Source organism: Pituophis catenifer, unplaced genomic scaffold (genome assembly GCF_029215685.1).
Source record: "Pituophis catenifer annectens isolate HBS135680 unplaced genomic scaffold, rPitCat1.0.hap2 SCAF_13, whole genome shotgun sequence".
Classification (NCBI taxonomy): Eukaryota; Metazoa; Chordata; class Lepidosauria; order Squamata; family Colubridae; genus Pituophis; species Pituophis catenifer.
This window is the reverse complement of record NW_027256893.1, coordinates 1,001,227-1,024,230: the sequence shown is the minus strand read 5'-3', so window position 1 is coordinate 1,024,230 and position 23,004 is coordinate 1,001,227. Positions and strand designations below refer to the sequence as shown.

General features: G+C 53.7%; 2 protein-coding genes across 2 annotated transcripts in view; both read left to right on the top strand.

Annotated features, from left to right (window-relative positions):
* Nucleotides 1-921: 921 nt before the first annotated feature.
* On the top strand, nt 922-1,884 carry LOC139323717 (proline-rich protein HaeIII subfamily 1-like). The gene has a single exon (XM_070953180.1). It carries the CDS (start codon nt 922-924, stop codon nt 1,882-1,884), a length of 963 nt encoding a protein of 320 aa, XP_070809281.1.
* A 984-nt stretch (nt 1,885-2,868) lies between these two features.
* Nucleotides 2,869-23,004, top strand: part of FCSK (fucose kinase) — a 39,060-nt gene continuing 18,924 nt past the window's right edge. Inside the window, 22 exon segments of the mRNA XM_070953179.1 lie at nt 2,869-3,154; nt 3,455-3,517; nt 3,520-3,750; nt 4,093-4,244; nt 4,459-4,509; nt 5,072-5,197; nt 9,264-9,336; nt 9,604-9,701; nt 10,589-10,669; nt 10,755-10,874; nt 11,176-11,347; nt 11,569-11,696; nt 11,981-12,082; nt 12,506-12,676; nt 13,358-13,431; nt 15,571-15,935; nt 16,176-16,386; nt 16,795-16,961; nt 17,873-18,100; nt 18,644-18,787; nt 19,728-19,847; nt 21,319-21,506. Coding sequence (XP_070809280.1) covers nt 2,869-3,154; nt 3,455-3,517; nt 3,520-3,750; nt 4,093-4,244; nt 4,459-4,509; nt 5,072-5,197; nt 9,264-9,336; nt 9,604-9,701; nt 10,589-10,669; nt 10,755-10,874; nt 11,176-11,347; nt 11,569-11,696; nt 11,981-12,082; nt 12,506-12,676; nt 13,358-13,431; nt 15,571-15,935; nt 16,176-16,386; nt 16,795-16,961; nt 17,873-18,100; nt 18,644-18,787; nt 19,728-19,847; nt 21,319-21,506 — 3,351 coding nt within the window.

Genomic DNA, 23,004 nt, shown 5'->3' with positions numbered 1-23,004 from the left:
GTTTTGTGTTAGCCAACGGGATGTGCAAACCATACTTTATGGTTTAGTATGTTGTATGAAAAAAGTATTGTGGCTTATTCGAAACACCAAACCCATGATTTAGTGTAATGTGTGTATGCAGCTTTTTGGGGAAAGGGGAAGTCTGTTGGCTGGAGGTTCCCCCTTGTTCAAGCTTCATGTTCTTCAGCTGGGGGGCAGGGCACTGTTCCACTGGACCTCGAGTTCCCTTCGTCTGGGCAGCTGTACCAATTTGATTAATCAGTAATAAGCATTCATTCCATGCCACAAATCACAAACTACCCTACTAACTATTTGCCCATTTTAAAATTTATGTACCCCTTTTCCCATCTTCACTAAGGGATACAAATTCATTTCTTAGTTTTTCTGTATTTATGGTGAATCGTTTATTATATTTTCCCTATCAAACACAAATTCTGTAGTCTCAGATTAATTTTCAGATCGCCATTCTGCTTAATACCGTATTTCACAAGCACCCAAGTCACATTTATGTATTTCACAACCCCTGCCAGGCATAAATCTGCCCTGCCCAAATGTTCATTTTGCCTCTTGGAACCTTTAAGCAGAATTCTGCCTAATACTTTTCCATCAACGTTTAACACATGATAATTTTCTATTTGTGCAATGTCACAATTACAGCATTCTCCCAATGACACAGATACAGCCTTCATACACAGGCTAAGCAAGCCAAACGGCCACACATACACACTTTTTTGCAAGTGCATCATCTACAACAGTGGTCACCAACCAGTGGTCTCTGGGATTTAAAATTATGAATTTAGTGGTCCCCAAGGTCCGAAAGGTTGGTGACCCCTGATCTACAACATCTTCAGCTCCAAAACCCTCCCTATGGTCTGTCCCTCACAGCAGCCTTTTCTTCGTGTTTCTTCCCTGGGGGCGAGCATGGGCCACATCGCCATTATGGCCCTCCCAGCTTGGAAGTCTATTGCCAGCCCTCGCCCATCATCTGCCCGGCACAAAAGGGAAGCGCAGCAACGAGACGCCACCAGGTCCCCGGGGCCGTTGGGGGAAGCGGCCGGGGGGCCTCCGAGGCCGGACAAGGCGCGCGGGGGCTGCGGGAAACAGGCTCCGTCCGCTCGCAAGCGCCGACGCCCAGCCGCCCGGAGCCCGCCGGAGCAGCTCAGCCTGGGCGGCCGGCCGGGACCCCCCCTCGGCCCAGCCCCGCCAGGCCTTCGCGACCCGCCGCGGACCTCGCCTCCCGCCGGCCCGCCTCAGCGGCCGCGCCAAGCCCCCCAGAGGCGCGGCGCCCCTTCCCGCAGCCCGAGCCGCGGCGGCGCCCACCGAGCCTCCCGGCCCTCCTGCGCCGGCTGCAGCTGCGGCGCGCGAGCTGTGCGGGCGCTCGGCGGGGAGCGGAGAAGGCAGGCGGCGCGCTGCGCCTGCTCGGCATCTCTCCCGCGAAGGCAGCCCGCGGTCCCACCTCCCCCGCTCGCCCCGCTTACCGGAGAGCCGCCGCCGCCGCCGCCGCCGCGCAGCCAGCCGAGAGCGAGGAGGCGGCGAGGAGCTGCCGTCCGCCGGGGAAGGGCGCGGCGCGAGCCCGGATGGAGGCGAGGGCGCCGGGCGGGGGTCTTCCGCTTCCTGCATCGGGGGTCAGCGGGCGGGGGCCGGGCTGCTCTGCCTCCGGCGCCGATGCCGGCCGAGGGAAGCGACGCCCCGCGGGTCCCAGCCAGCCCGGCCTCCCGTCCAAGCAGCGCAGCGAGGGAAGGAAGCGCGACCCCGCGGCGGCCGCTCGCCGCCTGGAGCCCCGCCCCGCAGCCGGCCGGACTTGGCGCGCGGCGCTTTGGGCTCCGAGTCCCGAGAGCGCGGCTCCCCAGGGCAGCTGCCGGCGCGGCCCAGACGGCGGCTTAGCGTGGCGGGCGACCCTGGCCGGGGAAGCCCCCTCCTCGGCCGGCCTTTCTGCTGGGGCGAGGGCACCTCCGCTCCGCCTTGGCTGGAGGATGCGCGGCGCCCCTCCCGGCCCGGCCCGACCCGAGCGCCGCTGCCAGATGCGTCCGGCGGCGGCTGCGCAGGGAGGGCAGCCGGATAGGCGTCCGTCTGCCGTGGGGGAAGCCGCGGAAGGGAGGCGAGGCGGGCCGGGGGCCGTTCAATCCCGCGGCGGTTTCCCGAGGGTGCCTCTGCTGGAGGCGGCCAGGCCGAGTTGGTCTTTGGGCTCCCCCGGCGCCTCCCGCCTCTCCCTCGGAGAAGCCGAGTTCCCACCCCGCGGACAAACTCCGAGCTCCCTTAAGCCAAGGGAAGGCGCGGGCGGCTCTAGCACTCGGGCAGGGCTCGGCCCAGAACCGCCCTGCGTGCCGGGCGAGCCTTCGGCTCCGGCGGTGCCTCGTCCGGGGTCCCCGTCGGGTAGGCTGGGCGGAGCCACCCTGGGCGGCGGGGGGGACGCATCGCCCGTTCCCCCGTCGGGAAGCCCCGGCGCCCGATGCAGCCGGGCCAGGCTGGGGAAGCAGCGCCTCTCGTCGTGGCCGCGGGCGTCGAGGAAACAAGGCACGAACCGCCGGCCGGGCGTTTTTCCACCTCTCCGTCCGACTCTCCGCGTTAATCTTCGGAGCGAGCCGGAGGGCGGGATGGGGCCGCTTTTTGAAGCTTGCCTGGCGGGCAGGGAAGCGCTCCGCGCCGGGAATCCCGGGGAACGGACCGACGGGGCGGGGGTGCGGCTCGTGCATTCCCGCCCCTCCGCTCGCCCCTCCCTTCCAGCGGTTCCGCCTCGGGGCGGCGGACTGCATTTCCCGGCCTGCCCAGCGCCTTAAAGGGCCAGCGTGAGGCCGCTGTACTTGGCCGGCCGCCGCTTCCGAGGCCCCCGTGAACGCCGCTGCCCGTGGGGCGGCCCTGCCGGGCGGGATGGCCGCAGACTGGACGGCGGTGGTCCTGACCTGCCAGCACAGGGACAGCGCCTTCGCCTTCCAGAGAGGTGAGAGGCGAGGCCGCCGCGGAGGGGAAGGGACGACAGAGCCCCGCGGCTTCGGGAGCGGCAGCTCAGGGCGCGGGCCGGGGGGCTCCCCCGAACCTGGTCTGGGGCAAGCAGGGCCGGCCACGTTGGCGGCGGCGCCGGTCCGTTTCGGGTGGTCCAAAGGCCGGGACGCTTCTCCTTCCCGCAGCCCCGCTCAGAGGAGCCCAGCGCCGCTCTGTAGAAGGGAGCCGGGGGGGGCGGGAGGCTGGAGCCCCTCTGGGCACGGAGGCGTTTGGGAGGAGGTGGTGGCTGAGGAGGGAGGGGCGTGCAGGTAGCAAAGGCGCACCGCAGGAGAAGCAGCCCTCCTCCGGGCTCCAGGCGCGGCAGCCTCCGGGGACCGCTTGGAGGAGATCCCCAACAGGCCAAAGGAAGGTCCCTTCCCCCAGCTGACAATTACCTGGCGGCTCCGTGCTTTTAAAGAGGATGAATGGGTCAATTCTGGAGGGGCTCTGGCCCTGGGCTGAGCCCATATTGGAGGTGGTGGGGGTCTCGGTCTCCTGCTTGCTGTTATGGCTCAGGGCCCAGGTATCTACGAGACCACGCTAGCCTCCCACCGGCCAATCCGCTCCCACAGAGAGGGTCTCCTCAGGGTGCCTTCGGTCAAGCAATGTCGACTGGCGGCCCCCAGGGGGAGAGCCTTCTCTGTGGGGGCACCGGCCCTCTGGAACGAGCTCCCCCCAGGGATACGACTGATCCCGGACCTCCGTACTTTCCGTCGAGCTTTGAAGACCTTCCTATTTCAGCAAGACAGGCTGGCTTAAAAGTTTTAACAGGTTAATTTTATGGGTAAGGGGTTTTAAATTGGGGAAGCCAAATTAATTTAATCATGTTTTAAATTATTTTAATTTTCATATTGTGTGTATTTTAATCTTGGCTGTTTGCCGCCCTGAGTCCTTCGGGAGAAGGGCGGTATAAAAAATTTAATAAATAATAATAAAAAATAATGTCTGGGGCTCTGGCTGGTCCCTACCAAAGGGAATCGTCCGGGAGGAAGAGGATGCTTGGTCTGGTCCAGCCTGGCTGCCCTGTGTCCACCCCACGTCCCAAGCGGCTCCTTATTCTTGCTAAAAGTTCAGGCCGCCCACTTCCGCTCTCTCCTCTTTGTTTGCCTCCAGAGCTGGAGATCCGCAGAGAGAGAGGCTCCCTGGGCCGGGAGACCATCCTGCTCACTGTGGAAGACCCCAAAGCCCAGGTGGGCAGTGGAGGGGCTACCCTCAATGCCCTCTTGGTGGCGGCAGAACACCTGAGTGCTCAGGCAGGTTACACGGTAAGCACCCCGACATCTCCTCCCTTACTCCCAGCTCGCCTGCCTCTTAGCTCCTGCTTCTCAGCTTAGCTGGGCCCCCAACAGGTTTGGGGGCCCAGTTGGGCTTGGAATCCATTTGAGAGACACCCCCTCTCCACCATACCTGGATCTCAGTTTGGGATGGGAGCCGCCTCTGGCCCAAGTACATCCGGGTCTCTCCTATCTGCTGCTCCAGGTGGTCACTGCTGACGTCTTGCAAGAGGCCAGGATTCTTGTCTTGCACATGGTGAGCAGAGAATCTCTTTCTGCTTTGCTGGGTTTTTGTTTGTGGGACCTTTGCTTAGCCTGTCTGGGGAGAGGCAGGTTCCTGGCTTCCACTAGAGAATGGGGGAGCAAGCACTTGCTTCCAGGTGTGGGGGGGATGAGGAATCTGCCAGGCAGCATATGCTGCCTTGGGCCTCTGGTCAGGCCAAAGGAGCACCCCACTCCCAAACGTATTGGAGAATCGGAAGCAGGTCAGTTTAGAAAAGGAGCAAAGGCTCAGTTAGAGATCATAGCAGAATGGTAGCCCTGAAGGCCAAGACTGACATGGATCCCCCCTACCACACACACACAGGCTGTTGGCCCTGCCTGCCCCAGCTGCTTCTGCTGCTCCTCAAGGGCTGACCTGCTGTTGGGTAGCCCTGCAGTCCTGCCAACTTTGTCCCTGTAGCCAAGGACATGCGCGCGGGCACACACACACACATACACACGTTGGTGTGTAGGGCTTGGGGCTGACTGAGACTGTGGGTTCCTAGGCTTTCTTCCTCCTAGTGGGGACATCCAGTGACATGTTCCCCTCCCCCCAGGGCCGGGACTTTCTGTTTGATGACTGCAGCCGTGCATTTCTCTGCCTCCCTCTCGAAGACCCTGCGGCCCCCACTGAGGCGCTTGCCTGCCACTTGGACAGGCTTCTGGCCACCTTGACAGAGCGGGTGAGTGTGGTGGGGGGAGATGTCCCACTGCTGGGGAGTGAAGGTCAGACAGAGTTGCCTGCTGCTCAGAGGAGAGTGGGGGTTGCAGTTGCAGAGAGACCCGCCCTCCCTTAGGCTGGCAGGGGTTGAGAGGGGCCAGAGAGAGTCCCTGCTCTCTGGGGTCCCTCCAGGAGAGGAGGCTGCAACCCACCGTCTGTACACCTGACGTGATGCGAACAGGAGCCGTGAAGCGTCCAGGTTTGACTTCTGCTAGAAACAGGGACATGATCGGATGTCTGTGCTGGCAGTTAGAGGCGCTCATCACGAGTCAGGCCTGACATACTTTAAAAGGAGGCCCACCCTTGGCAGGTTGGGAGCTGGAAAACTGGAAAACAGCAAGCGGGCAACCAGGCCTGCATAAGGTGACCTGGCTGGGCACAAGGCAAGACTTAGTTCATTTATTCAACAAATTGATACAGCCACCTTACTCACATAGGTGACGCCGAGTGGCTGACAAAGTTTTAAAAATCCATCATGTGATAAAGCCCCCTGCCCCACTCTCCGGCAACAGCAAGTGCAAAACATCTCTTGCCGGTCACATCCACCTTTCCCACTAGAGTGGGGAGGCAAGGAATGTTGTAGGTCCCGTCCCCTTAAGGAGGTACATCTGGTGGGACCCAGAAGAAGGGCCGCCTCTGTGGTGGCTCTCTCCCTCCGGAAGTTAGACTGGTCCCCACTCTTTCAGAAGGCCCTGAAGACGTGGATCTGTCAGCAGTCCAGGGGAACCCAGAGCGGGATGGAACCCATTAAATGGCTAATGTGCTTTTATTTCCTACTAGCTGATAACCCGGCATTGCCCGGGTATTTATTTATCCCAATCCTGTATTAGACAGGAAAAGCCATCGCTCACTGTGAGAATTAGAGACCTAATTGCCCTGGCCAACAGCCTGGGAAAAATTCTACAGGGAACAGCCTTTGTGATGATTATCTGCATTAGCAGGCACCTCCCCCGACAACTTGCCCTCTTTGCTGGAAGCTGAGGGCCCAGGGGGTTTATTTTTTGTTTGTTTGTTTGTTTGTTTGTTTGTTTGTATAAGAACCATTCCCTCTTACCAGAGGGAGCCCCCTTGTGGATTATTGTGAAGCCGTTACCATGGCAACTCCATTTTGATGTACACTAGAAGCCATTTTAAGGCACAACAGGCTGTATCTTAACAGAACTTGAATACAAAATGCACACTATCATTGTCAAAAGTACTGTGATTTGACACTATAGATATAATTCATTCCTTTTCATTTCAGCAGCCCAGACGTTCCAGAGTTATGGTTGAACACACACACACACACACAGAGATACAGACCCAAACACCCCAAGGGGTGTTTTACCCCCACAGTATTTTTTTTCAAAGAGTAAGTCATCTGTGTAGCACGTTTGGTTAAAATTGCTCGAGGTGTTCCAGAGTTATGGTTGAACACAGACACAGACACAGACAGACACACACAAACACCTGAGAGGTGTTAGGGGTGTCTTACCCCCCACAGTATTTATTTCCAGAGGATAAGTAATCTGTGAACCAAGTTTGGTTGAAATTACTTGAGCCATTCCAGAGTTATGCTGGAACATACACAGACACACCCACACCCACCCACCCACCCACACACACACACACACACACCAGGGGTGTCTTACCCCCACAGTACTTTTTCCAGAGAGTAAGTCACCTGTGTAGCAAGTTTGGTTAAAATTGCTTGAGGTGTTCCAGTTATGCTGGAATACACACACACACACACACACACACCCTGAGGAGTGTCTTACTTCCACAGTATTTGTCTCCAGAGAGTAAGTCATCTGTGTATCAAGTTTGGTTGAAATTGCTTGAGGCGTTCCAGTTATGCTGGAATACACACACACACACACACACACACACACGCACAGACACACACACACACACCCTGAGGAGTGTCTTACTCCCACAGTATTTGTTTCCAGAGAGTAAGTCATCTGTGTACCAAGTTTGGTTGAAATTGCTTGAGCCGTTCCAGAGTTATGCTGGATCGTATATATATACATAGATATAGATGAGCCATCTTGAGTTGCCGTTAGCATGTAGGTGGCAATATAATTTTTTCAAATAAATCAATAAATCAACAGCACAATAGAATCAGCCGCTCACTTGGCTCCATCTCCGTTCGTGGTCCCCAGGCCAGCTGACAAAACCACATTCTTCTTCGGAAAAGAAGCAGGGTGGAGGCCAGCCATACTTTGGGTGACACTTCTCTCTCAGAGGTCTGCCCTTAGAAGTGTTGAGTGTGGTGCTGACCATCTGCCCGGAGTGGGGGGGCGAGTCTGTCATCACGGTTTGCTCTGCAGAGAACTGGTTGTGCGCCCCTGCTTGCGAAATGGGCTAGGCTGGTAGCGGCTTCCATGCCAGAACTGTGGATCTGTTGCCAAGTTGGCATTTGTAATCTGGGGATCCCAGTAATGGCCATGCGCTGGATCTGTTTTTATCTTGAGGCAGCAGCGATGAGATCCTTGTTGTGATGAGATCACCGTTTGGTGGTGTGTCGTGTTGGGAGATCTGTAGGGCATTGGGACCAGGCTGTCCCAGGCTCCAAATGGATCCTGTTACAGTCCAGAGGGATTCCTGAGACTCTGGCATGATTGGACAATACTGGCCTGGGGCTTCTCTCTGCTTGCGGGTCCTGCAAACTGGACTCCCCTCCCACTACTCCCCAGGCTTTGGAGGAGATCTTGAGAGATGAATCAGTGGCAGAGGCGGAGGGCTGCTGGAGAAAGAAGAGCAAATGTCACCCACTGTGAAGGAGTATCCGACCGACGGCCCCCATGACTCAGTTCCTCCTGAGGGAAGGGGAGTCAGATCACTGCAGGGCTGCTGGGACAAATATTCTAGGCATCTACTGGGTAAAGCGCCTCAGATCCACTCTGGCTGTGGAAATCCAGTGGAACTCCTGGACTTCTATGGAGGCAGGGTTCTGCCTGGAGATCTGGGAGAAGCCAGTTGGTCCCATAGGATCTTCTTGGCTCTTAGTTCAGCCACCTGGGCTTTAGATCCATCCATCCTGACCGGTTAAGCTCCTAGGAGATGACAGTATTTGGGTCAAAGTCACGGTGAATTCATCCTTAAGCTGGGGGAGGGTCCCACCTGCACTTATGAATTAGACCCCTCCTCAAGACCAGGAGATACTGTTTGGTGTCACTCATGGATTCTTTATCTCCCATTTGGGGGTTGCAATGGGGCCATCCTTGAAGACTACTTGAAAGTTGCAGGGGGTCCAAAATGCAGTGCCAGGTGTGTCTCAGTCCCCCCCATGTGGCCCCCTTGGCTTCAAAAGCTGCACTGGCTGTCAGAGGACCTCAGATGCATTCAGGGGGTGGTCCTCGCCTGCCAGACCCTTCATGGCACAGCTCTGGGTGGGAGCGCCTGTCTTCTGTTGCTGGGCTCCTCCCACGGGGCCCGGGGGGAAGCGTGCCCGGGCTCCTCTCTCTTATCCGGGGTCATGTAGAAAGGCCCAAGAAGCGAGTCTCCATTGTTGAAGCAGTTACCCTCTGGAACCGTGTACCTCTCTCTGGAATTGGATGGTCCTGGCCAGTGGTGGGTTTCTACTGGTTTGCCCCAGTTTGGGCGAACCGGTAGTGGCAGCGGTGGCAGGAGGCTCCGCCCACCCACCCGGACGTCATCACGGGCGCTCAGAGTTCCGAACTGGTAGCGAAGGTAAGTGGACCCCACTACTGGTCCTGGCCTTCCGAAGGGGTGGGCCCATTTGGTATGATGATGGCTTCCTGGTCTTTTAACTCTTTTTAATGGTTATTGTGATCACTTCATTGGCCATTTGCAGGCCAGAGTTGCATGCCGATTGGGCAGACATATTAATCTAGGTAGTCAGTAAATACCCACGAAGCCTCAACCATGCTAAGCAGCCCTGAATGTCTGAGGATAATCTGGGCAAGGTGAAACCCCCCCCCCCCCAGTTTTTTGGGGCAACTGGACTCGTCTCTCCCTTCTGAAGGCCTCCAGGGGCAGCTGCCCAGTTGCTTGTGCTCCCTTCCTTCTTGCCCCTTTTGCAGGTCTGCAAGGGTTCTCCCCCAGGCGTGTGGGTCTCCAGCACCGATATGTTTCTGACGGTCCCCGCCATGCCGGGTGAGTCCGCCTGCAGGGCAGGGGATGACCCTCTTCTGCAGAGGGGCTGAATGTGCCAGTGGGCCCCTGACCCCTGCCTTGTTGGGTGCCTTCATCACAGAGGCAAGAGTGGGATGGGCCGCTGGAGGAGGGAAGAGCCCCTGTGCTGGGCCTTCTGGCCTAGAAGGGCCTGCTTTGGGGCCCTGATTCCTGCTGAGAAGACCTGTGGGGCTTGACGGCTCTCAGAGGGAGGGCTGGATGCTTAATGAAACTCATTTCGCCCTGCAGAAATTGACTGGCAGAGCTTCCAGGGAGTGAAAGTGGTTGCAGTGCCCGCCAGCGTCTCCTATGCCAGGCACCATGGCGTCTACTCTGTGGATTCTCAGGTGCCCCCCAGAAAGGTTGCTTTTGTAGGCAGAGGCACTTTCTTCCTGTGCCTCATAATCTTCAACACAGAGGTTTCTCCCTGGCTTTCCCCATGCAATTCAAAAAGTTTGCTCTCTCTAAAATGTCACCTCTTGCCAAAGGCGGCTAACAAGAGTATAACATAAAGTAAGACCAAAATAATGAAGGACTCTGTCTTGGCCGTAAGAAAAATCTCAATTATTTGCTAGGGTTTCAGCCAACTCGGAGATAACAAAAACAGGGTTTTGGAGGCTCTGTCTGGGGGCAAAAGCCGAGTCTAAATAACATCTGGATTTTATCAAGAAATACGTGAAGGGATCACAGTCTCCAAATAAGCATCTCAGCCCCAATTAGGGAGAGCCACGGTGGTTCTGGCCTTCCTGTTCTCCCGGCAAGCAGTCTGGAGTCCAGGCTATCCGAGAGGTTCCTGTGGGGCACAAAGGGGCAGCTGGGGGTGCCCTTGCTGAGGCTGCCTGGAAAAGGAAATGGATCTTCTCTCTGGCCGGCCAGATGTTGCTGGCTGGGCGAGGCAGGGCTGTTCCTAGCCTCCCCAAGGAGGAGAGGGCATAGGGTCCTGGAGGGGACTGTGCCCCCTCCCCTGCTTTCTTCCTGGGATCCTATCCCAGCACTGGCCTTCCCTCCTCGTAGCTCTTTCCTGCCATTTGGGGTGGGGGGTGCAGCCTAAGGATGGGCCCAGCAGTGACTGCCTGAGAGGTGCAGCCCCTTTGCCCCCCTCCGGGGCTGCCTGGGTGCTTTCCCTGCCAGCAGCATCAGAGGAGCCACGACCTGCAGTTCACACACATCCCCACCCCCACCGGGCCCGGCAGGAGGACCAGCCAAGGCTAATTCAGCCCTTGTGTGTCCCCAGGGGGCGGTGCAAGACATCCTCCACCAGAGCTCAGAGGAGGAGATCCAGCGGTGCCTGGGGCCCGATGGGAAGGTCCCCTTGGTGAGTGGGAGCCCGGTGGACTGGCATGTGAGGGGGCGGCCTCAGACCCACAAAGCCGGAGCTGCCCTCCTTTTCTCTCTGGCAGGTGTGCGGGGTCGTCTTCTTCTCCTCCAGAGCAGCAGAGCAGCTTCTGGCCACCCACGTCATCCCCCCACTCAATGCCTGCACCTACATGGGGCTGGACTCGGGAGCCCTGGCCCTTCAGGTGGGAAAGCCCTGCCTGGGCCGGGTGGGCCAAAAGGAGCCCCCCTTGGTTTGGGTACTCATGGGGGCAGGCGTCCACTTGGGAAGGCAGAGGAACAGCCAAGGGAAGGGCTCTCGCCCACTCCCTGGAGGAAGCCAGTCGGTCTTCCAGGGGAAGAGCCCAAGCTGCGGGGGGGGGGGGGAGAGAGAGTTGCAGACTGGGAGCCAGGGCAGCCTCCAATGGGCACCGTCTTTCCCCAAGCAGACCGACATGCATCCTGGCAGCTGCTTTTCCCTGGGTGAAGATTCTCTTCTCCCCCCAGCTGTCTCTCTTCTTTGACCTGCTCCTATGCATGGCCCAGGCAGTGACTGAGGAGGCCTTTGTAGCCGGACGCCGAACAGGGATGGTGGGAGGAGATGTCCAGAGCTCCAGGGCAGCTCGGACTGCCCGGACTGTGCTGTGGAAGACTCTCCACACGCTGCCACTCACAATGGGTGAGTCTCCCGTTGCATGCCTGGTGCTGTAGCAGCAGAGGAGAAGATCTAGAACCCCAGCTTGGGGCTAGGGTGGGGGAGGGGGGAGAATGGGTGGGCGAGAGGCCTGCCTCCCAGGGAGAGCCAAAGTCTCCCTAGTTTGGCAGGCAGAACTGGGGGCCCTTGAGGGCCTTGAGCCGGTGACGGCTGCTGGCAAGTTCATGAAGTCCTTCTCTCCCCAGCCTACCTCCCTGATGCCACCTATAACTACATGACCTCATGTGCCAGTGAGCACATCTACCACCTCACCCCTCAGCCGGGTGATGCCCACAGCAGGGGTTTCTGCAAGGTGGCCCATTCCAATGTGGATGTAAGTTCTCGTCTAGCCTTCTCCTCATGGATGTGGCCTCTTGGCTAGGAAACGGGAGTGGTGGGAGTCCGAAGGCAGATGGCATTGCATGCAATCAGCAGTCGGGATAAATAATCCTCCTCGCACCCCAATTCCTGTTGAGGAGGCAAATCCCTCTTTGCAGCTTGCCCTCTTCACACTCTCCTATGACGAGGAGGGCAGAGGGAATGGGGGTCCCTCAGAGTTCCCCCACCCAACCCTGTCCGGGAGAGATTTTCTGGCATTTCCCTTTCTGTGCCATGCAGGAGCCGCGTCTACTGGAGGAAGGTTGTTCCGTCACCAACTGCCTGCTGGGGGGTGCTGTGGTTGTGGGGCCAGGGAACGTCATCCAGCACTGCAGCCTGGAGGTGGGTGGTCTTTCTTCCCCCTTGGAACCAAGTGTGGTCCAAGTGTTTCTGGACTACCATGCAGCTAATTCATCACTATAGCCCATAAACATCCTGGGCTGATGTCTCGCTCGTCCCAGAGAGTCCCTGGGAGAAGGCTCTCTTGCAGGTCTGGCCCAGGATGGGGTGCTGTTACACTGGAAGGCCTGCAACAAGCCCCCCCCCCCTTTCAGTTCCTAAGAACAAGAGGTATGGATGGAGCCTGTCTCTTTAAAGAGGCGCTTTGACCACCTGCCCGGGTTGCACCATGCCAGGGACTGCCTGCCTGCAGAGCAGTTGCGGTGCCACCAAGGCAAATCCTATGGACTGAGGTGTCCAGGTTCTGGCCAGGACATGTGTGACCTGTTCTGAGCAAGGACGGATGGCTGCTTGGTCTTCCTTCAGGGCCCCTTACACATCCGTTCTGGCTGCCTCCTCACGGGGCTAGATGTAGCCTCCTCTGCGACCCTCAGAAGCCACTTACTTCAGGACATGGTCATTCAAGGACATGTTATCCGGCTGAGACACATGAGCTGCAAAGTATTCACTCTGAGTGGACGTCATGATGACTGGCAGGTATGTGCAAGATGCTCATTTTGGGGATTTCTCCAGGCTTCTGGAAGTTTCCTGCAAGTTCCCACCTTCTCAGCCCCCTGAGCTGTCCATAAGAACAAACCAAATGCTGAATGATGGTTTCAGAGAGATTTCCTTACCAGAGTTCTCAATGCTTTCAACAATGGCAGAGCATCTAATGCCCTGGGAAAGTTCTTAAAATTCAGGGGTACTTTCACAGACTATGTTTCTGCCTTCAAATTAGCCACCACTGAAGTATATAGCGTAGTCAAACATCAACACAGGAAATGTTTATGACATTTATACTATGTCATAAAATGCTTTATGATAGTTTTTATGCCATAAAATATTTTGTAAAATTTGCCAAATTTCAGTTCTAAGGGAGTCATGGGTCCTCGATTTTGGATGCATTATTTAAGTTAGCCTATTTGGAGTCCCTTGGTTGAAAAGGTTCTGCCTTGTGACACATGGTTTCATCCAGGTAAAGGTTACAGACACAAGGGTTTTAGCAGTATGCAGAGGAGCTGGCTCAGACTCCTGGCCCTCCTAATCGAGCAGCCTGTGTTCGCAGCAGCATAGCACCTGCAGTTACCTGCATAAGGGAGCCCACAAGTCTCCCAGCAGAGACAGTCACATATTCCCCTAGTGGGTTGCTACTTCTGAGACAGAGATTGTTCTCCACAGGGTACAGCGACCGAAGAGAATGGCACCTTCTTGAATTTGCCATGGGCAGCCTTGTACCACCGGACTGGAATACGGTATGTGTCACCTTGGTGAGGCCAGGATGCTCCAAGGACCTCCTCAATCCTGCCTGTGGATGCTGCCTGGTGGGCTCACAAAGAGCAGTGGGATGTCTAGCCATTCGGAAGCAGGGACGCTGTGGTCACAGGATGGGTTTCCATATCATGGGTTCTGTTTGATACCAGGCACTTGTGGGTGTGAGGAGAACCCGGGGTTAATTTGTTGAGGGCCTTGAAGGGGCTTGGAGTAATGTTCTTGGAGACTCTTCAAGAACTGGCAGCTGCAGGGCTGGAATAGTTCCCGATGCCTCTCCTGGAAGCAGCTGCAGGATGCGGGCTGCAAGGCCAGATTGATTTGAATCTGTTGTTTCTAGAATCTGGTCTGTTTTCAACCTTTGAAGAACTCAGTGTGGCCCAGAAATGAAACAAAACCTGCAACGAACACAAACTTATTTAGCCCAGCAAGTAGTCCTCATGGGATGAGGCAGAGCCATGCAGAAACAATCAACTTCTCTCCTAGGCCCACTCTTTGACCCACCCCTAGATGGGGGCTCAAGGGGGACTGCAGAGAGAAACTAAAAGGGGGGGTTGTTGCACCCCACCACGTAATCTCAAGCTAAACAATAAGGGAGGTCCATTGTGGTTGTGGCAGTGATTAGGAGACTCCTGTGATACATTTTTATTTGGAGTCAGGTACCTTTGGGGGATTGAGAGAACGTTCTCCAAGTCCTGCTGCATCTTCCTCTCTTCCTCACACAGACGCTGGCTAGCAAACATGCAGTTTTAATCCTGGCCAAAGAGGTGCCCTGCTCTCAGGGCGCCAGCCTAGCCCCCAGTAGCAGGCAGCCCCGCCAGGGGTGAAATGCTCCCAGTTCGGACCGGCTCGGGCGAGTAGGTAGCGATGGCGGCAGGCAGTTCGCAGAACCAGTAGCAAAAATCCCTGCCCCCATCCCCCATGCCCAGCTGAATCGCGCGATCATCAGAGCCTTTTTTCTTTTAAGTGGCTCTAGCGAGCCAAGCTCTGACGATCCCAGCTGAGTTGCCTGCTAATGGGTAGCAAAAATCCCTCCCCCTCCCCCCCTCAGCTTGCTTACCTTAGCTGTTGGTCGCAACGCCTTGCTGTAATCCCTGCAATCCATTGCATCAGCAAGCAACTGAATCTCCCTGCCTGCAATCAAGCAGGCAGGGAGTTGTGGACTTCAACTCCCAGAATTCCTCAGCCAGCAAAGTCCACAAGTCTTAAAGTTGCCAAGGTTGGAGACCCCTGTTCTATTGGGTAAGTATTTTCCCCTTTGGGAGCTTTAAAAAAATAGTTAATTGGGGTTTCTTTTAGTGGTTCTTTTTTTAGACCTAGCCATTTAAAGTTTAGGAAGTTTTAAATTTAGCTGCTTTTATATAAAAATAAAAATAAATTAAAATAAAATAATATTTGTGCAGCTTTCTGAGATTTAGTGTGTTCCTGTAGTGTTTCACTCTAACTACACAAACACACAAAATCTTACAAAGCTGTATATGGAATTTTATCTGTGTAAAGTGTGAAAGTGTGAATTACTGCAGGGTTCGAATCTCGCCAAGGCTCAAGGTTGACTCAGCCTTCCATCCTTTCTAAGGTAGGTGAAATGAGGACCCAGTTGTGGGGGCAATAAGCTGACTTTGTATAAATATATATACAAAAAGGATGAAGGCTATTGCTGAGCACATTGTAAGCCGCCCTGAGTCTTTGGAGAAGGGCGGCATATAAATCAAAATTAAAAAAAAAAAAAGTTGTTTTTTTGGGCTTTTTGTGGCTGTGTGAGGTTCCTGCTTGTTGCAGGGGCCATTTTGGGTCTAGCACAGCTGCTTTTATATTGTGGGTGAGCCAGTTGTGTTTTGTAGGTTAAAAATGGGCAAAGAAGTGACATTGACTTGGCCACGCCTACCTGACCAACAAGCCACACCCTCCCAGTCACCTTACCACCAAGCCCCACCCACTAATTAAGCCACACCCACAGAACCGGTAGCAAAAAAATTTAGATTTCACCCCTGAGCCCCGCTCATTCCTCTGCTGGGCTGGCCCTCTAGGATCTGCTGAACTGGCCCTGCCTCAGGACCCTTACCCTGGGACAGGAGCCGAGCGTTTGCGTTGCCACTGCCACCTGCTTGTTCTCACCTGAGCAGGAGCCAGGACCTGTGGAGCCCGGATGTCCCACCAGACAAGCGCTGCCTGCTGAACGCCCGTCTCTTCCCTGTACTCTGCGTCTCGGAGCCCCTGGGCCTCGGGGGCCTCTTGTGGCTCTTGGGCTCTCCAGAGACCTGGCAGTTGCAGTCCTGGAGGAGGGCCTGGCGCATGTCCTGGGAGGAGATGAGGGCCTGTCTGGACCAGGAGGCGGAACTGGCCTCCCGCAGGGCCATCTTTGTCCTACAGGCCCAGCGCAAAATCCAGCGGGTCCTGATGGAGCAGAAGAATTGCAGCCTCCTGCCTCTGATCCGCTCAGCCGTCCTGGAGGGCTTTGGGGAGGCTCTGCTGGATACCCTGGACCAGGGTAGGGAGGCGGGTCTGGGATGCCCACAAATTCCCCCATTTGCTGACCTCTATCTCAGGCCAAGCATGTTCCTTTGCCAGGCCACCTTGGGAAGTTGGAGGGGGCACCACTGTTGGTTGGGGGGAGAGTTTTATTTAGCCCAGCCCTCTGCCCAGGTGCTAGGGTGGTGATCTGAGTTCCCCACGGGGGAGGGTGCCAGTGGGGCAGGAGAGAGAATTCTTGGCTCTGCTTCCTTCCTAGTGGCTGCCACCACTGAGGATCTGGGGATTGCTGCTCGGGCACTGGCATGCATCGCAGATCTCCTGGGCTGCATGGCCAGAGGAGAGGGGGGCTTACGGAGTGGCCCCACAGCCAACCTTGTTTGGGCCGCTGCCTTCCAGCAACTGGAGAAGGGAGACATTGCTCAGGGTGTAAAGGCACTTGCCATGGAGAGGAAGAAATGGCTAAGCAGGTACTGGAAGGGCGGGGGAGAGATACAGGGCAGTCTCTGCAGATCTGCCAAGGCTTCCCACATCATCTTGGGGGCCCCTGTTTGTCTCCTGGCCCCAGAGCTGCCTGGAAAGACCCCTTGCCCAATGGCAGGCAGCTGGCATCTGCCCCCGACTACCGCCAAGCACCTGACCCACTCGCTGGAGGCTGTGTAGCACATGGGGGGGGGGGTGCTTCACCCCTGCCAGCCTTCCTTGCAGCCCGGAGGCCCTTGGATGGGTCCAGCAGGGCTGCCATGCTCCAGTGGCTCTGGGAAAATTTCTCCGCTTTTCGGAAAGGTGTCTCTGAGGGCAGCACAACCTCAAGGCTCTTTCCAAAGGGGATGTGCCCGCCAGAGGCCCCCAATAGCCTGGTTCCCCTCCTCTTGCAGACCTATCCTGCTGGTTCGCGCTGCCCGACACTACGAGGGGGCCGAGCAGATCCTCATCCGCAGGGCCATCCTGCTCTCCTCCAAGTTCATCGGCTTCTGGCAAGTGGAGCTGCCTGCCCTGGGCTGCTGGGTGAGAGTGGAGTGCCCTGCACGGATTGACCTCTCCGGTAGGTGGCAAGCGGAGGCTCTGTGGATGCCTGCCCAGAGGAGCTTGCCCACCTGCACCTGGGCCCCTGTACTAAATACTTGGCTAAAATCTGCCTGGTTTGTAGCTTGGGGGGAACGAGGGCCTGGGGGAAGTTTGGTTAACTGATAAGGGGGGAGGGATTGGCATGTGCCAAAAGGCCTGAGCAGACCGAGGTTGGAAGATGCCTGATTTAGGCCCCGCCCATCTCCAAGGACTGTCCTCCGTCCAGGCTGCAGCTTTGTTCTCTTCTGCGTTAGGCAACGTGCAGGAGATGCAGCACAAGGAAACAGCTCCAAAACTTTATTTCCCCAGGAACTCCTCCATCTATTTTGCCATCAGGTTTACTCATAGCTTTTTTGCGTCAGCCCTAAAGCCCAACAATCATTGCTGGTTTTGGGGAACATGACTTACTCCCAGTGCCAATACTTCTCCAGGCTTCCTCCTCCTGCTTCTAGTCTTGCTGAAGGCAATTTGAAACTCCTGCCATCAACTTGCCACTGTGTGCAAACTCTCTACATGGAATGAAGAGGAGTGTCATTTTTGTTTCAACCTCCCCCCCCCCCTCCATTCTGTAGTAGTGGAAGCTCTGCAACATTCTCTGCCTGTGGACAAGGGTAGCAAGAAGTCTGCATCATCTTACGCCCTTCAGAGCATTCACTTTCTGCCCAGTCCACATCCTGGTCCTTCATGATGATCTGTAGCCTCAAAGTTCTTCCTAGCTTTCACTAGATCAGTTCAGAATTGAGCAAGAGATGTGCCAAATCATGCCGGGTGTGCCCAGGTGAGGCTTGAGCCAAGAAATTCCACCAGCTGTAAAAGAGGTGTGGAAGCTCAAGCTTTGTCCATGGGTTCTATCTGATGACCTTTGGTAACAGGACCAGTGTTTTCTAGGGGGATGGAGTGATACCCCTCCAATAACGTATGAACACGGTGGAGCAGTGGTGGATGTGGCTGTCCTGGTAGACGGCTGCAGGCCTATTGGTGCCCAGGCACGACGCATTGCCAAACCAGAATTGCAACTGATCAGCACCAGTGGAAGTCTGGAGGGAGAGGTGGTGGTGGAATTGGTCTGCCGCGACCTAGAGGATCTGAGGGATTACTGCCAGCCTCATATGCCAGGTGAGAACCTGCATCTTCCGTCCAGCTGTCCCTCCCTGTAGCCAGAAAGGAATCGGAATGTGGAGCCAAAAGGGTGGGCCGCTTGCCATGATGTCCTGTGGATTCTGGAGAAGTTGTGTCTTAGCTTGTAGCTTGTAGAATATATCATTTGGCAGAGCATTTTCACCCAACTTGAATGACACCCAGGACATGGGAAGAACATTTTTATAGCTTGATTAACTTGGTTCTCCTGCCATTTGAGATGTACTGTGAATCGTGCCCAATGCTCTGTCCTTCCTCTTCTGAAACATTTTCATGTTGGTGGTGCCTCAGTGAGAGAGGCCTTTAGACTCCCTCTCCCCTGTTTCATTGCATCATAAGCCTTCAGGCTCTTTCCAGAGTCTTGGCTGGACCTTCGGGACGACTCTTGGCCGATGGTCTTTGCCTGCTCCTCACTTCAGGCTTCCTTGCACCTGGGCTCTGAAACAAAGGGCCAGGGTAGGTTTGAGGGGCTTGGCTGCCCATCCTCTCTGGTCTTTGCTGCAACTCTGTCTCTTCTTCCAGGAGCCTTGCTCAAAGCAGCCTTGGTCTGCACTCACATTGTTAGTCTCCTGTCCCCCCAAACCTTGCGAGAGCAGCTGCAGGAACGTTTCGGAGGTGGCTTTGAGCTTCACACCTGGTCTCATCTGCCCCATGGATCGGGCTTGGGTAGGTGGAGGCTCTCGGCTTGCTGTGGGTTGGTTGAGAGCCAAGCAAGCCTTGGAAATTGCTTCTCTGTATCATTCATTTATTCCCAATAAAATAGAATATTTATAGTTCAGGGTTGAAATGAAAGGTCCTTGGTGCTCTCTGAGCTTGTTGGCACTAGCACTGGCCACTGTGACCTAGTTTGGCTAATGAAACATTTGCAAGGAAACAACTAAGCTCATAGAGCACCAAAGACCCCTCATCCATCCACCCGTCCATCCATCCATCTAGCTGCCCATCCCAGATTAGTGATTCTGAGTGGCTTACAATAAAAACATGAACAGTGCCAAATGACACCTCCCCAAAAGAAAACAACTATGCAGAGAAAGAAAACAATGCAAAACAATCAAGATTCCTGCGAAGCTGTCCCTGGGAAAGCAGGGCCACGGGCTGTGCGCTCCCTCCGGTCTCCAGGCCAGATGGCCAAACCAGCCCTTCAGGTCCTTCCAGAAGCCCATCAGGTTCCTGGCCAGGCTGACCTGAGATGAGGCTGGTGCATTATGGCAGCAGTTGCCTCTTTCTGTTTCTACCTCCCTCTGAAAAGAGCCGGTTCACAAATAGCCCTTTTCAAACAGCCCAGTTACCCTCCTCCCTGTCAGGCGTCCACTCTTTTCCCATTTGGCCCTGATGACCAAGCCTACCATTTTGTGAAGAGGACGGCTCTGAGAACTACTTCCGGGGAAGATCTCAGGGATTGAGGCCTCCCAAAGCTTTTCCCAAATGATCCGCCTCCAGCTCTGAGGTTTTTTGAGAATTCAAAGTGGGAGGCTCTTAATTCTCCTCCTCCCCGTATCTGATGGTCAAGCGCCCTCCTTGTCCGTTTGGGACCTCCGTGCAGAGGAGCGAAAGGCGGCTCCCTTTTCCCTAGGCCACATTTGTGTCGCTTTGTGTTCTTCCGCAGGGACAAGCAGCATCCTGGCAGGCGCAGTGATCGCATCGCTCTATCGCGTATCTGGGCGCTGCGCTGGTGTAGAGTCCCTCATTCATGCGGTGCTGCACTTGGAACAGGTTTTGACCACAGGTAAGGAGTTTGTCCTGTTGCTGCCTAGACCAGCCCTTCCTAGCATCAGTAGAAGAGAAAAATAAGTCTGCCGTGTGTGGCAGCTGCTTAAAGAGGTAAAGGCTCCTTTTGGATGTATTAACAGGAGCTGGGAGTCCAGGTCACAAGAAGCAATTGCCCATGATGTTATTCAGTCAGGTATCACGTGGAATATTCTGCCTGGTTCTGAGCACTGGACTCTAAAATGGACACTGACAACCTGAAGTGAATTTAGGCTAGATGAATAGGAGGGAAAACTAACTCTATTTAAAGGAAGGTGAAGCGATCTGAGGGGAGATGAGGTGGCTCCCTTCAGAGAAGTAAGCATTATCCCATAGAGCGGACCCATTCTCCACATCCCCAGAGAGCAGGACCAAGAACACCAGATACCAAAAGGTGGGGAACGGGATTCAGCTTAGGTATTAGAAAAAAGGCCTTGATGGGAAGGCAGAATCAGCTGCGTGTTCCCTGGAGGTCTTCAGACAGTCTGGGGGTTGGACTAGATGTGCCTGGAGGCCCCTTCCCTTCTGACTCTCAGATTCTGAGAAAATGCCATGAAGTCTACCAGTCCCTCTTTGATCTCTGGCAAGGACAGCGCATCCTTACACACTCCCCCCTGGTCGCAGGACTTTATTAGAACTTTCACTTTTTGGTGGACCTGTAGGAAAGTTAAGGCTTTTTGGATAAAAATTTGGTGGGTCATGCAGAATGTTTTGAAGAAAAAAATTCAATTCTCTCCACAATTGTTTTTATTGGGCATAGTTAAGGGTTTTACATCAGGTGAAACAAAACTGATATTGTATATGATAACAGCAGCAAGATTGTTGATAGGTAAATATTGGAAAAATGAAGCTTTGCCCACTATTGAGGAATGGATTTTGAAGATGGCCAGTTTTGCAGAGATGGCGAAGATTTCAGCATATTTAAAAGACTGTTCACAAGAGACTTATGAATGGGAATGGAAAAAGTGGATAGAATATGTTCAGAACAAATATCAAACTAGAAAGTATCAAATAGCTTTTATTTGAAAATAATGTATTAGAAATATTTTAATGTAATGAGGGTAAAAAGAAAAATTATAAAGGGGAGGGAGGGGTTCAAGTTTTTACACAAGTTTTATATTAAGGGGTTTTTTTATTTTTTTTATCAGAAATGAGTATAATATAGGGAAGTCTGGGGGGAGGGGAGGGTTAGGGAGGGTTAGGGAGGTTGGAAAGTTTGGGGTGGGTGGTGGGGGGGGGGGGGGAAAGGGGTGAAAATGTAATTGTAAAACTTTTGCAATTAAAAAAAAAAAAAAGAACTTTCACTTTGTACCTGAAAGGGGAGTTGAGACGGAGGACCTGCTCTCGGCCTGTCTCGCCCATTTCGCATGGTTGCTGTGTAATAGTGAGCAGAAGCTCCTGGACTCGGAACTTCTTGGCCTGGGCCTGAACCCCTGCGCTGTCCTTTTCAGGTGGTGGATGGCAAGACCAGGTGGGCGGGCTGGTTCCAGGGCTTAAGATTGGGCGCTCGAAAGCCCAGCTGCCACTGAAGATCGAAGTGGAAGAGATCACCCCACCGGAAGGCTTCATCCACACCTTGAACCAGCACCTGCTCTTGCTGTACACGGGGAAGACCCGCCTTGCTCGCAACTTGCTCCAGGTATGTGAGGCACATCTTTTGACTAGCACCCCGCTTTGCACACGTTTGCTCCTAGATCTTAGTCTCAAGATTGCTCAGTGCTGTCCCTGGTCTCATAATGCTGCTTCCTTGGGTAACTGATATATACACAAACCCTTAATACACTTAGATTAAAAGGTGGTTACAGGCTGTAGAGTTCAGATGTGAATGCCTCAGGTTTGGCAACATTACAAGATTACAGCCAAAATAACGTGCAGCTTGTATTGTGAGAAAAGTGTGGAACAGATTTTCTTCTAAGAAAAACAAACTTGTGCAACCGTACTTTGGAATTCTGTCTGCCATAATTGCAGACCTTCAATAGACAAATAGAATTGGATTTAGCCTTACTCAGAGTAGATCCATCGGAACTAGTGATCCCTTTATCCCATTCTCTCATTTTCTTTTTTTCTTTTTATAGTTATTATGTCTTTTCTTCTGTATCCTTTCTTTGACTTTTAAGTGCTTTACACATCTGGGTGCCCTAAGTTCCCATCTGTTCTATTCCCCTTTTCTCCTCTCACTTTTCTTATTTCCCAACTGTTGATCTCAGTGTAATCATTTAACTTTTTGCTTAATCCTTTCCCCCTTTTTTTTCTCTCTTGTTTTGTCCTAACTTCTTTATTTTTGCCACTGTTAATTCCAGTGAAATCATTAAAAATATTTTTCTCTAGCCTTTTTCCCTTTCTTTTTCTTCCCTTAGTTTGCTTCTTTTTTTAGGTTGTTTCCTCCTATCCCTTCTCTTTTTTCATTGTTACTTCCAATGTAAACATTTAATTTTTCATCATCAATGTTGAAATCTTCAGTGCTGTTTTCTTGCATCTCATTCTTAGTCTCTTTATCGAGTTGAATATGTTCTGACACAATTCCTCGTTTTCTATCAAGTTTGAATGATACATGCATCATTTTGACTATCTCAATTAGTTCCTGCTACATTTTGACATTCTAGTTTGCTTTTAACTCCAATTTACAGTTTTGTTATTTCCCATCTCCTTTAGTTGTCGAGATCAAACAGCTTAAAAGAAAACAAATCCTCCTTCAAACTTCTCACGGCTCTTTTAGCTCAAGGTCACTGTAATTTTTTCCAGATTTAAAATTGTTTGTTGTAGTACTTTTTTTCCACTGGCAGATGTCTCTCTCCAATCCACAAGTTTCAAACCAACAAAGTCACAAAATATCCAAATTGTTTATTAAATCTGCTTATCAAATGCTTTTCAAATTCCTTCTTTCTCTTCTTGATTTTATATATCCCAAATTCCAGTTTAAAATCCAATTTTAAATCCAAATCCAATTGAAAAATTCCCTTTACAGGGCTTTTCTATTTTGAATTTTTCTTTGTTCTCCCCTCAAAGTTCAAAACTTTTAAAATTATATTCAATCCTGTTTAGAAACTATTTTCTTTCGGGTTTCTTTTTCTTATAATAATTTTAATGTCTCCAAATCCAATTTCCACTCCAAATATCAAACCCCGTTCTGGGCTTTA

What these genes read in the sequence shown, in the direction of transcription:
- LOC139323717 (XM_070953180.1), top strand. Translation starts at nt 922, where the DNA reads ATGGGCCACATCGCCATTATGGCCCTCCCAGCTTGGAAGTCTATTGCC.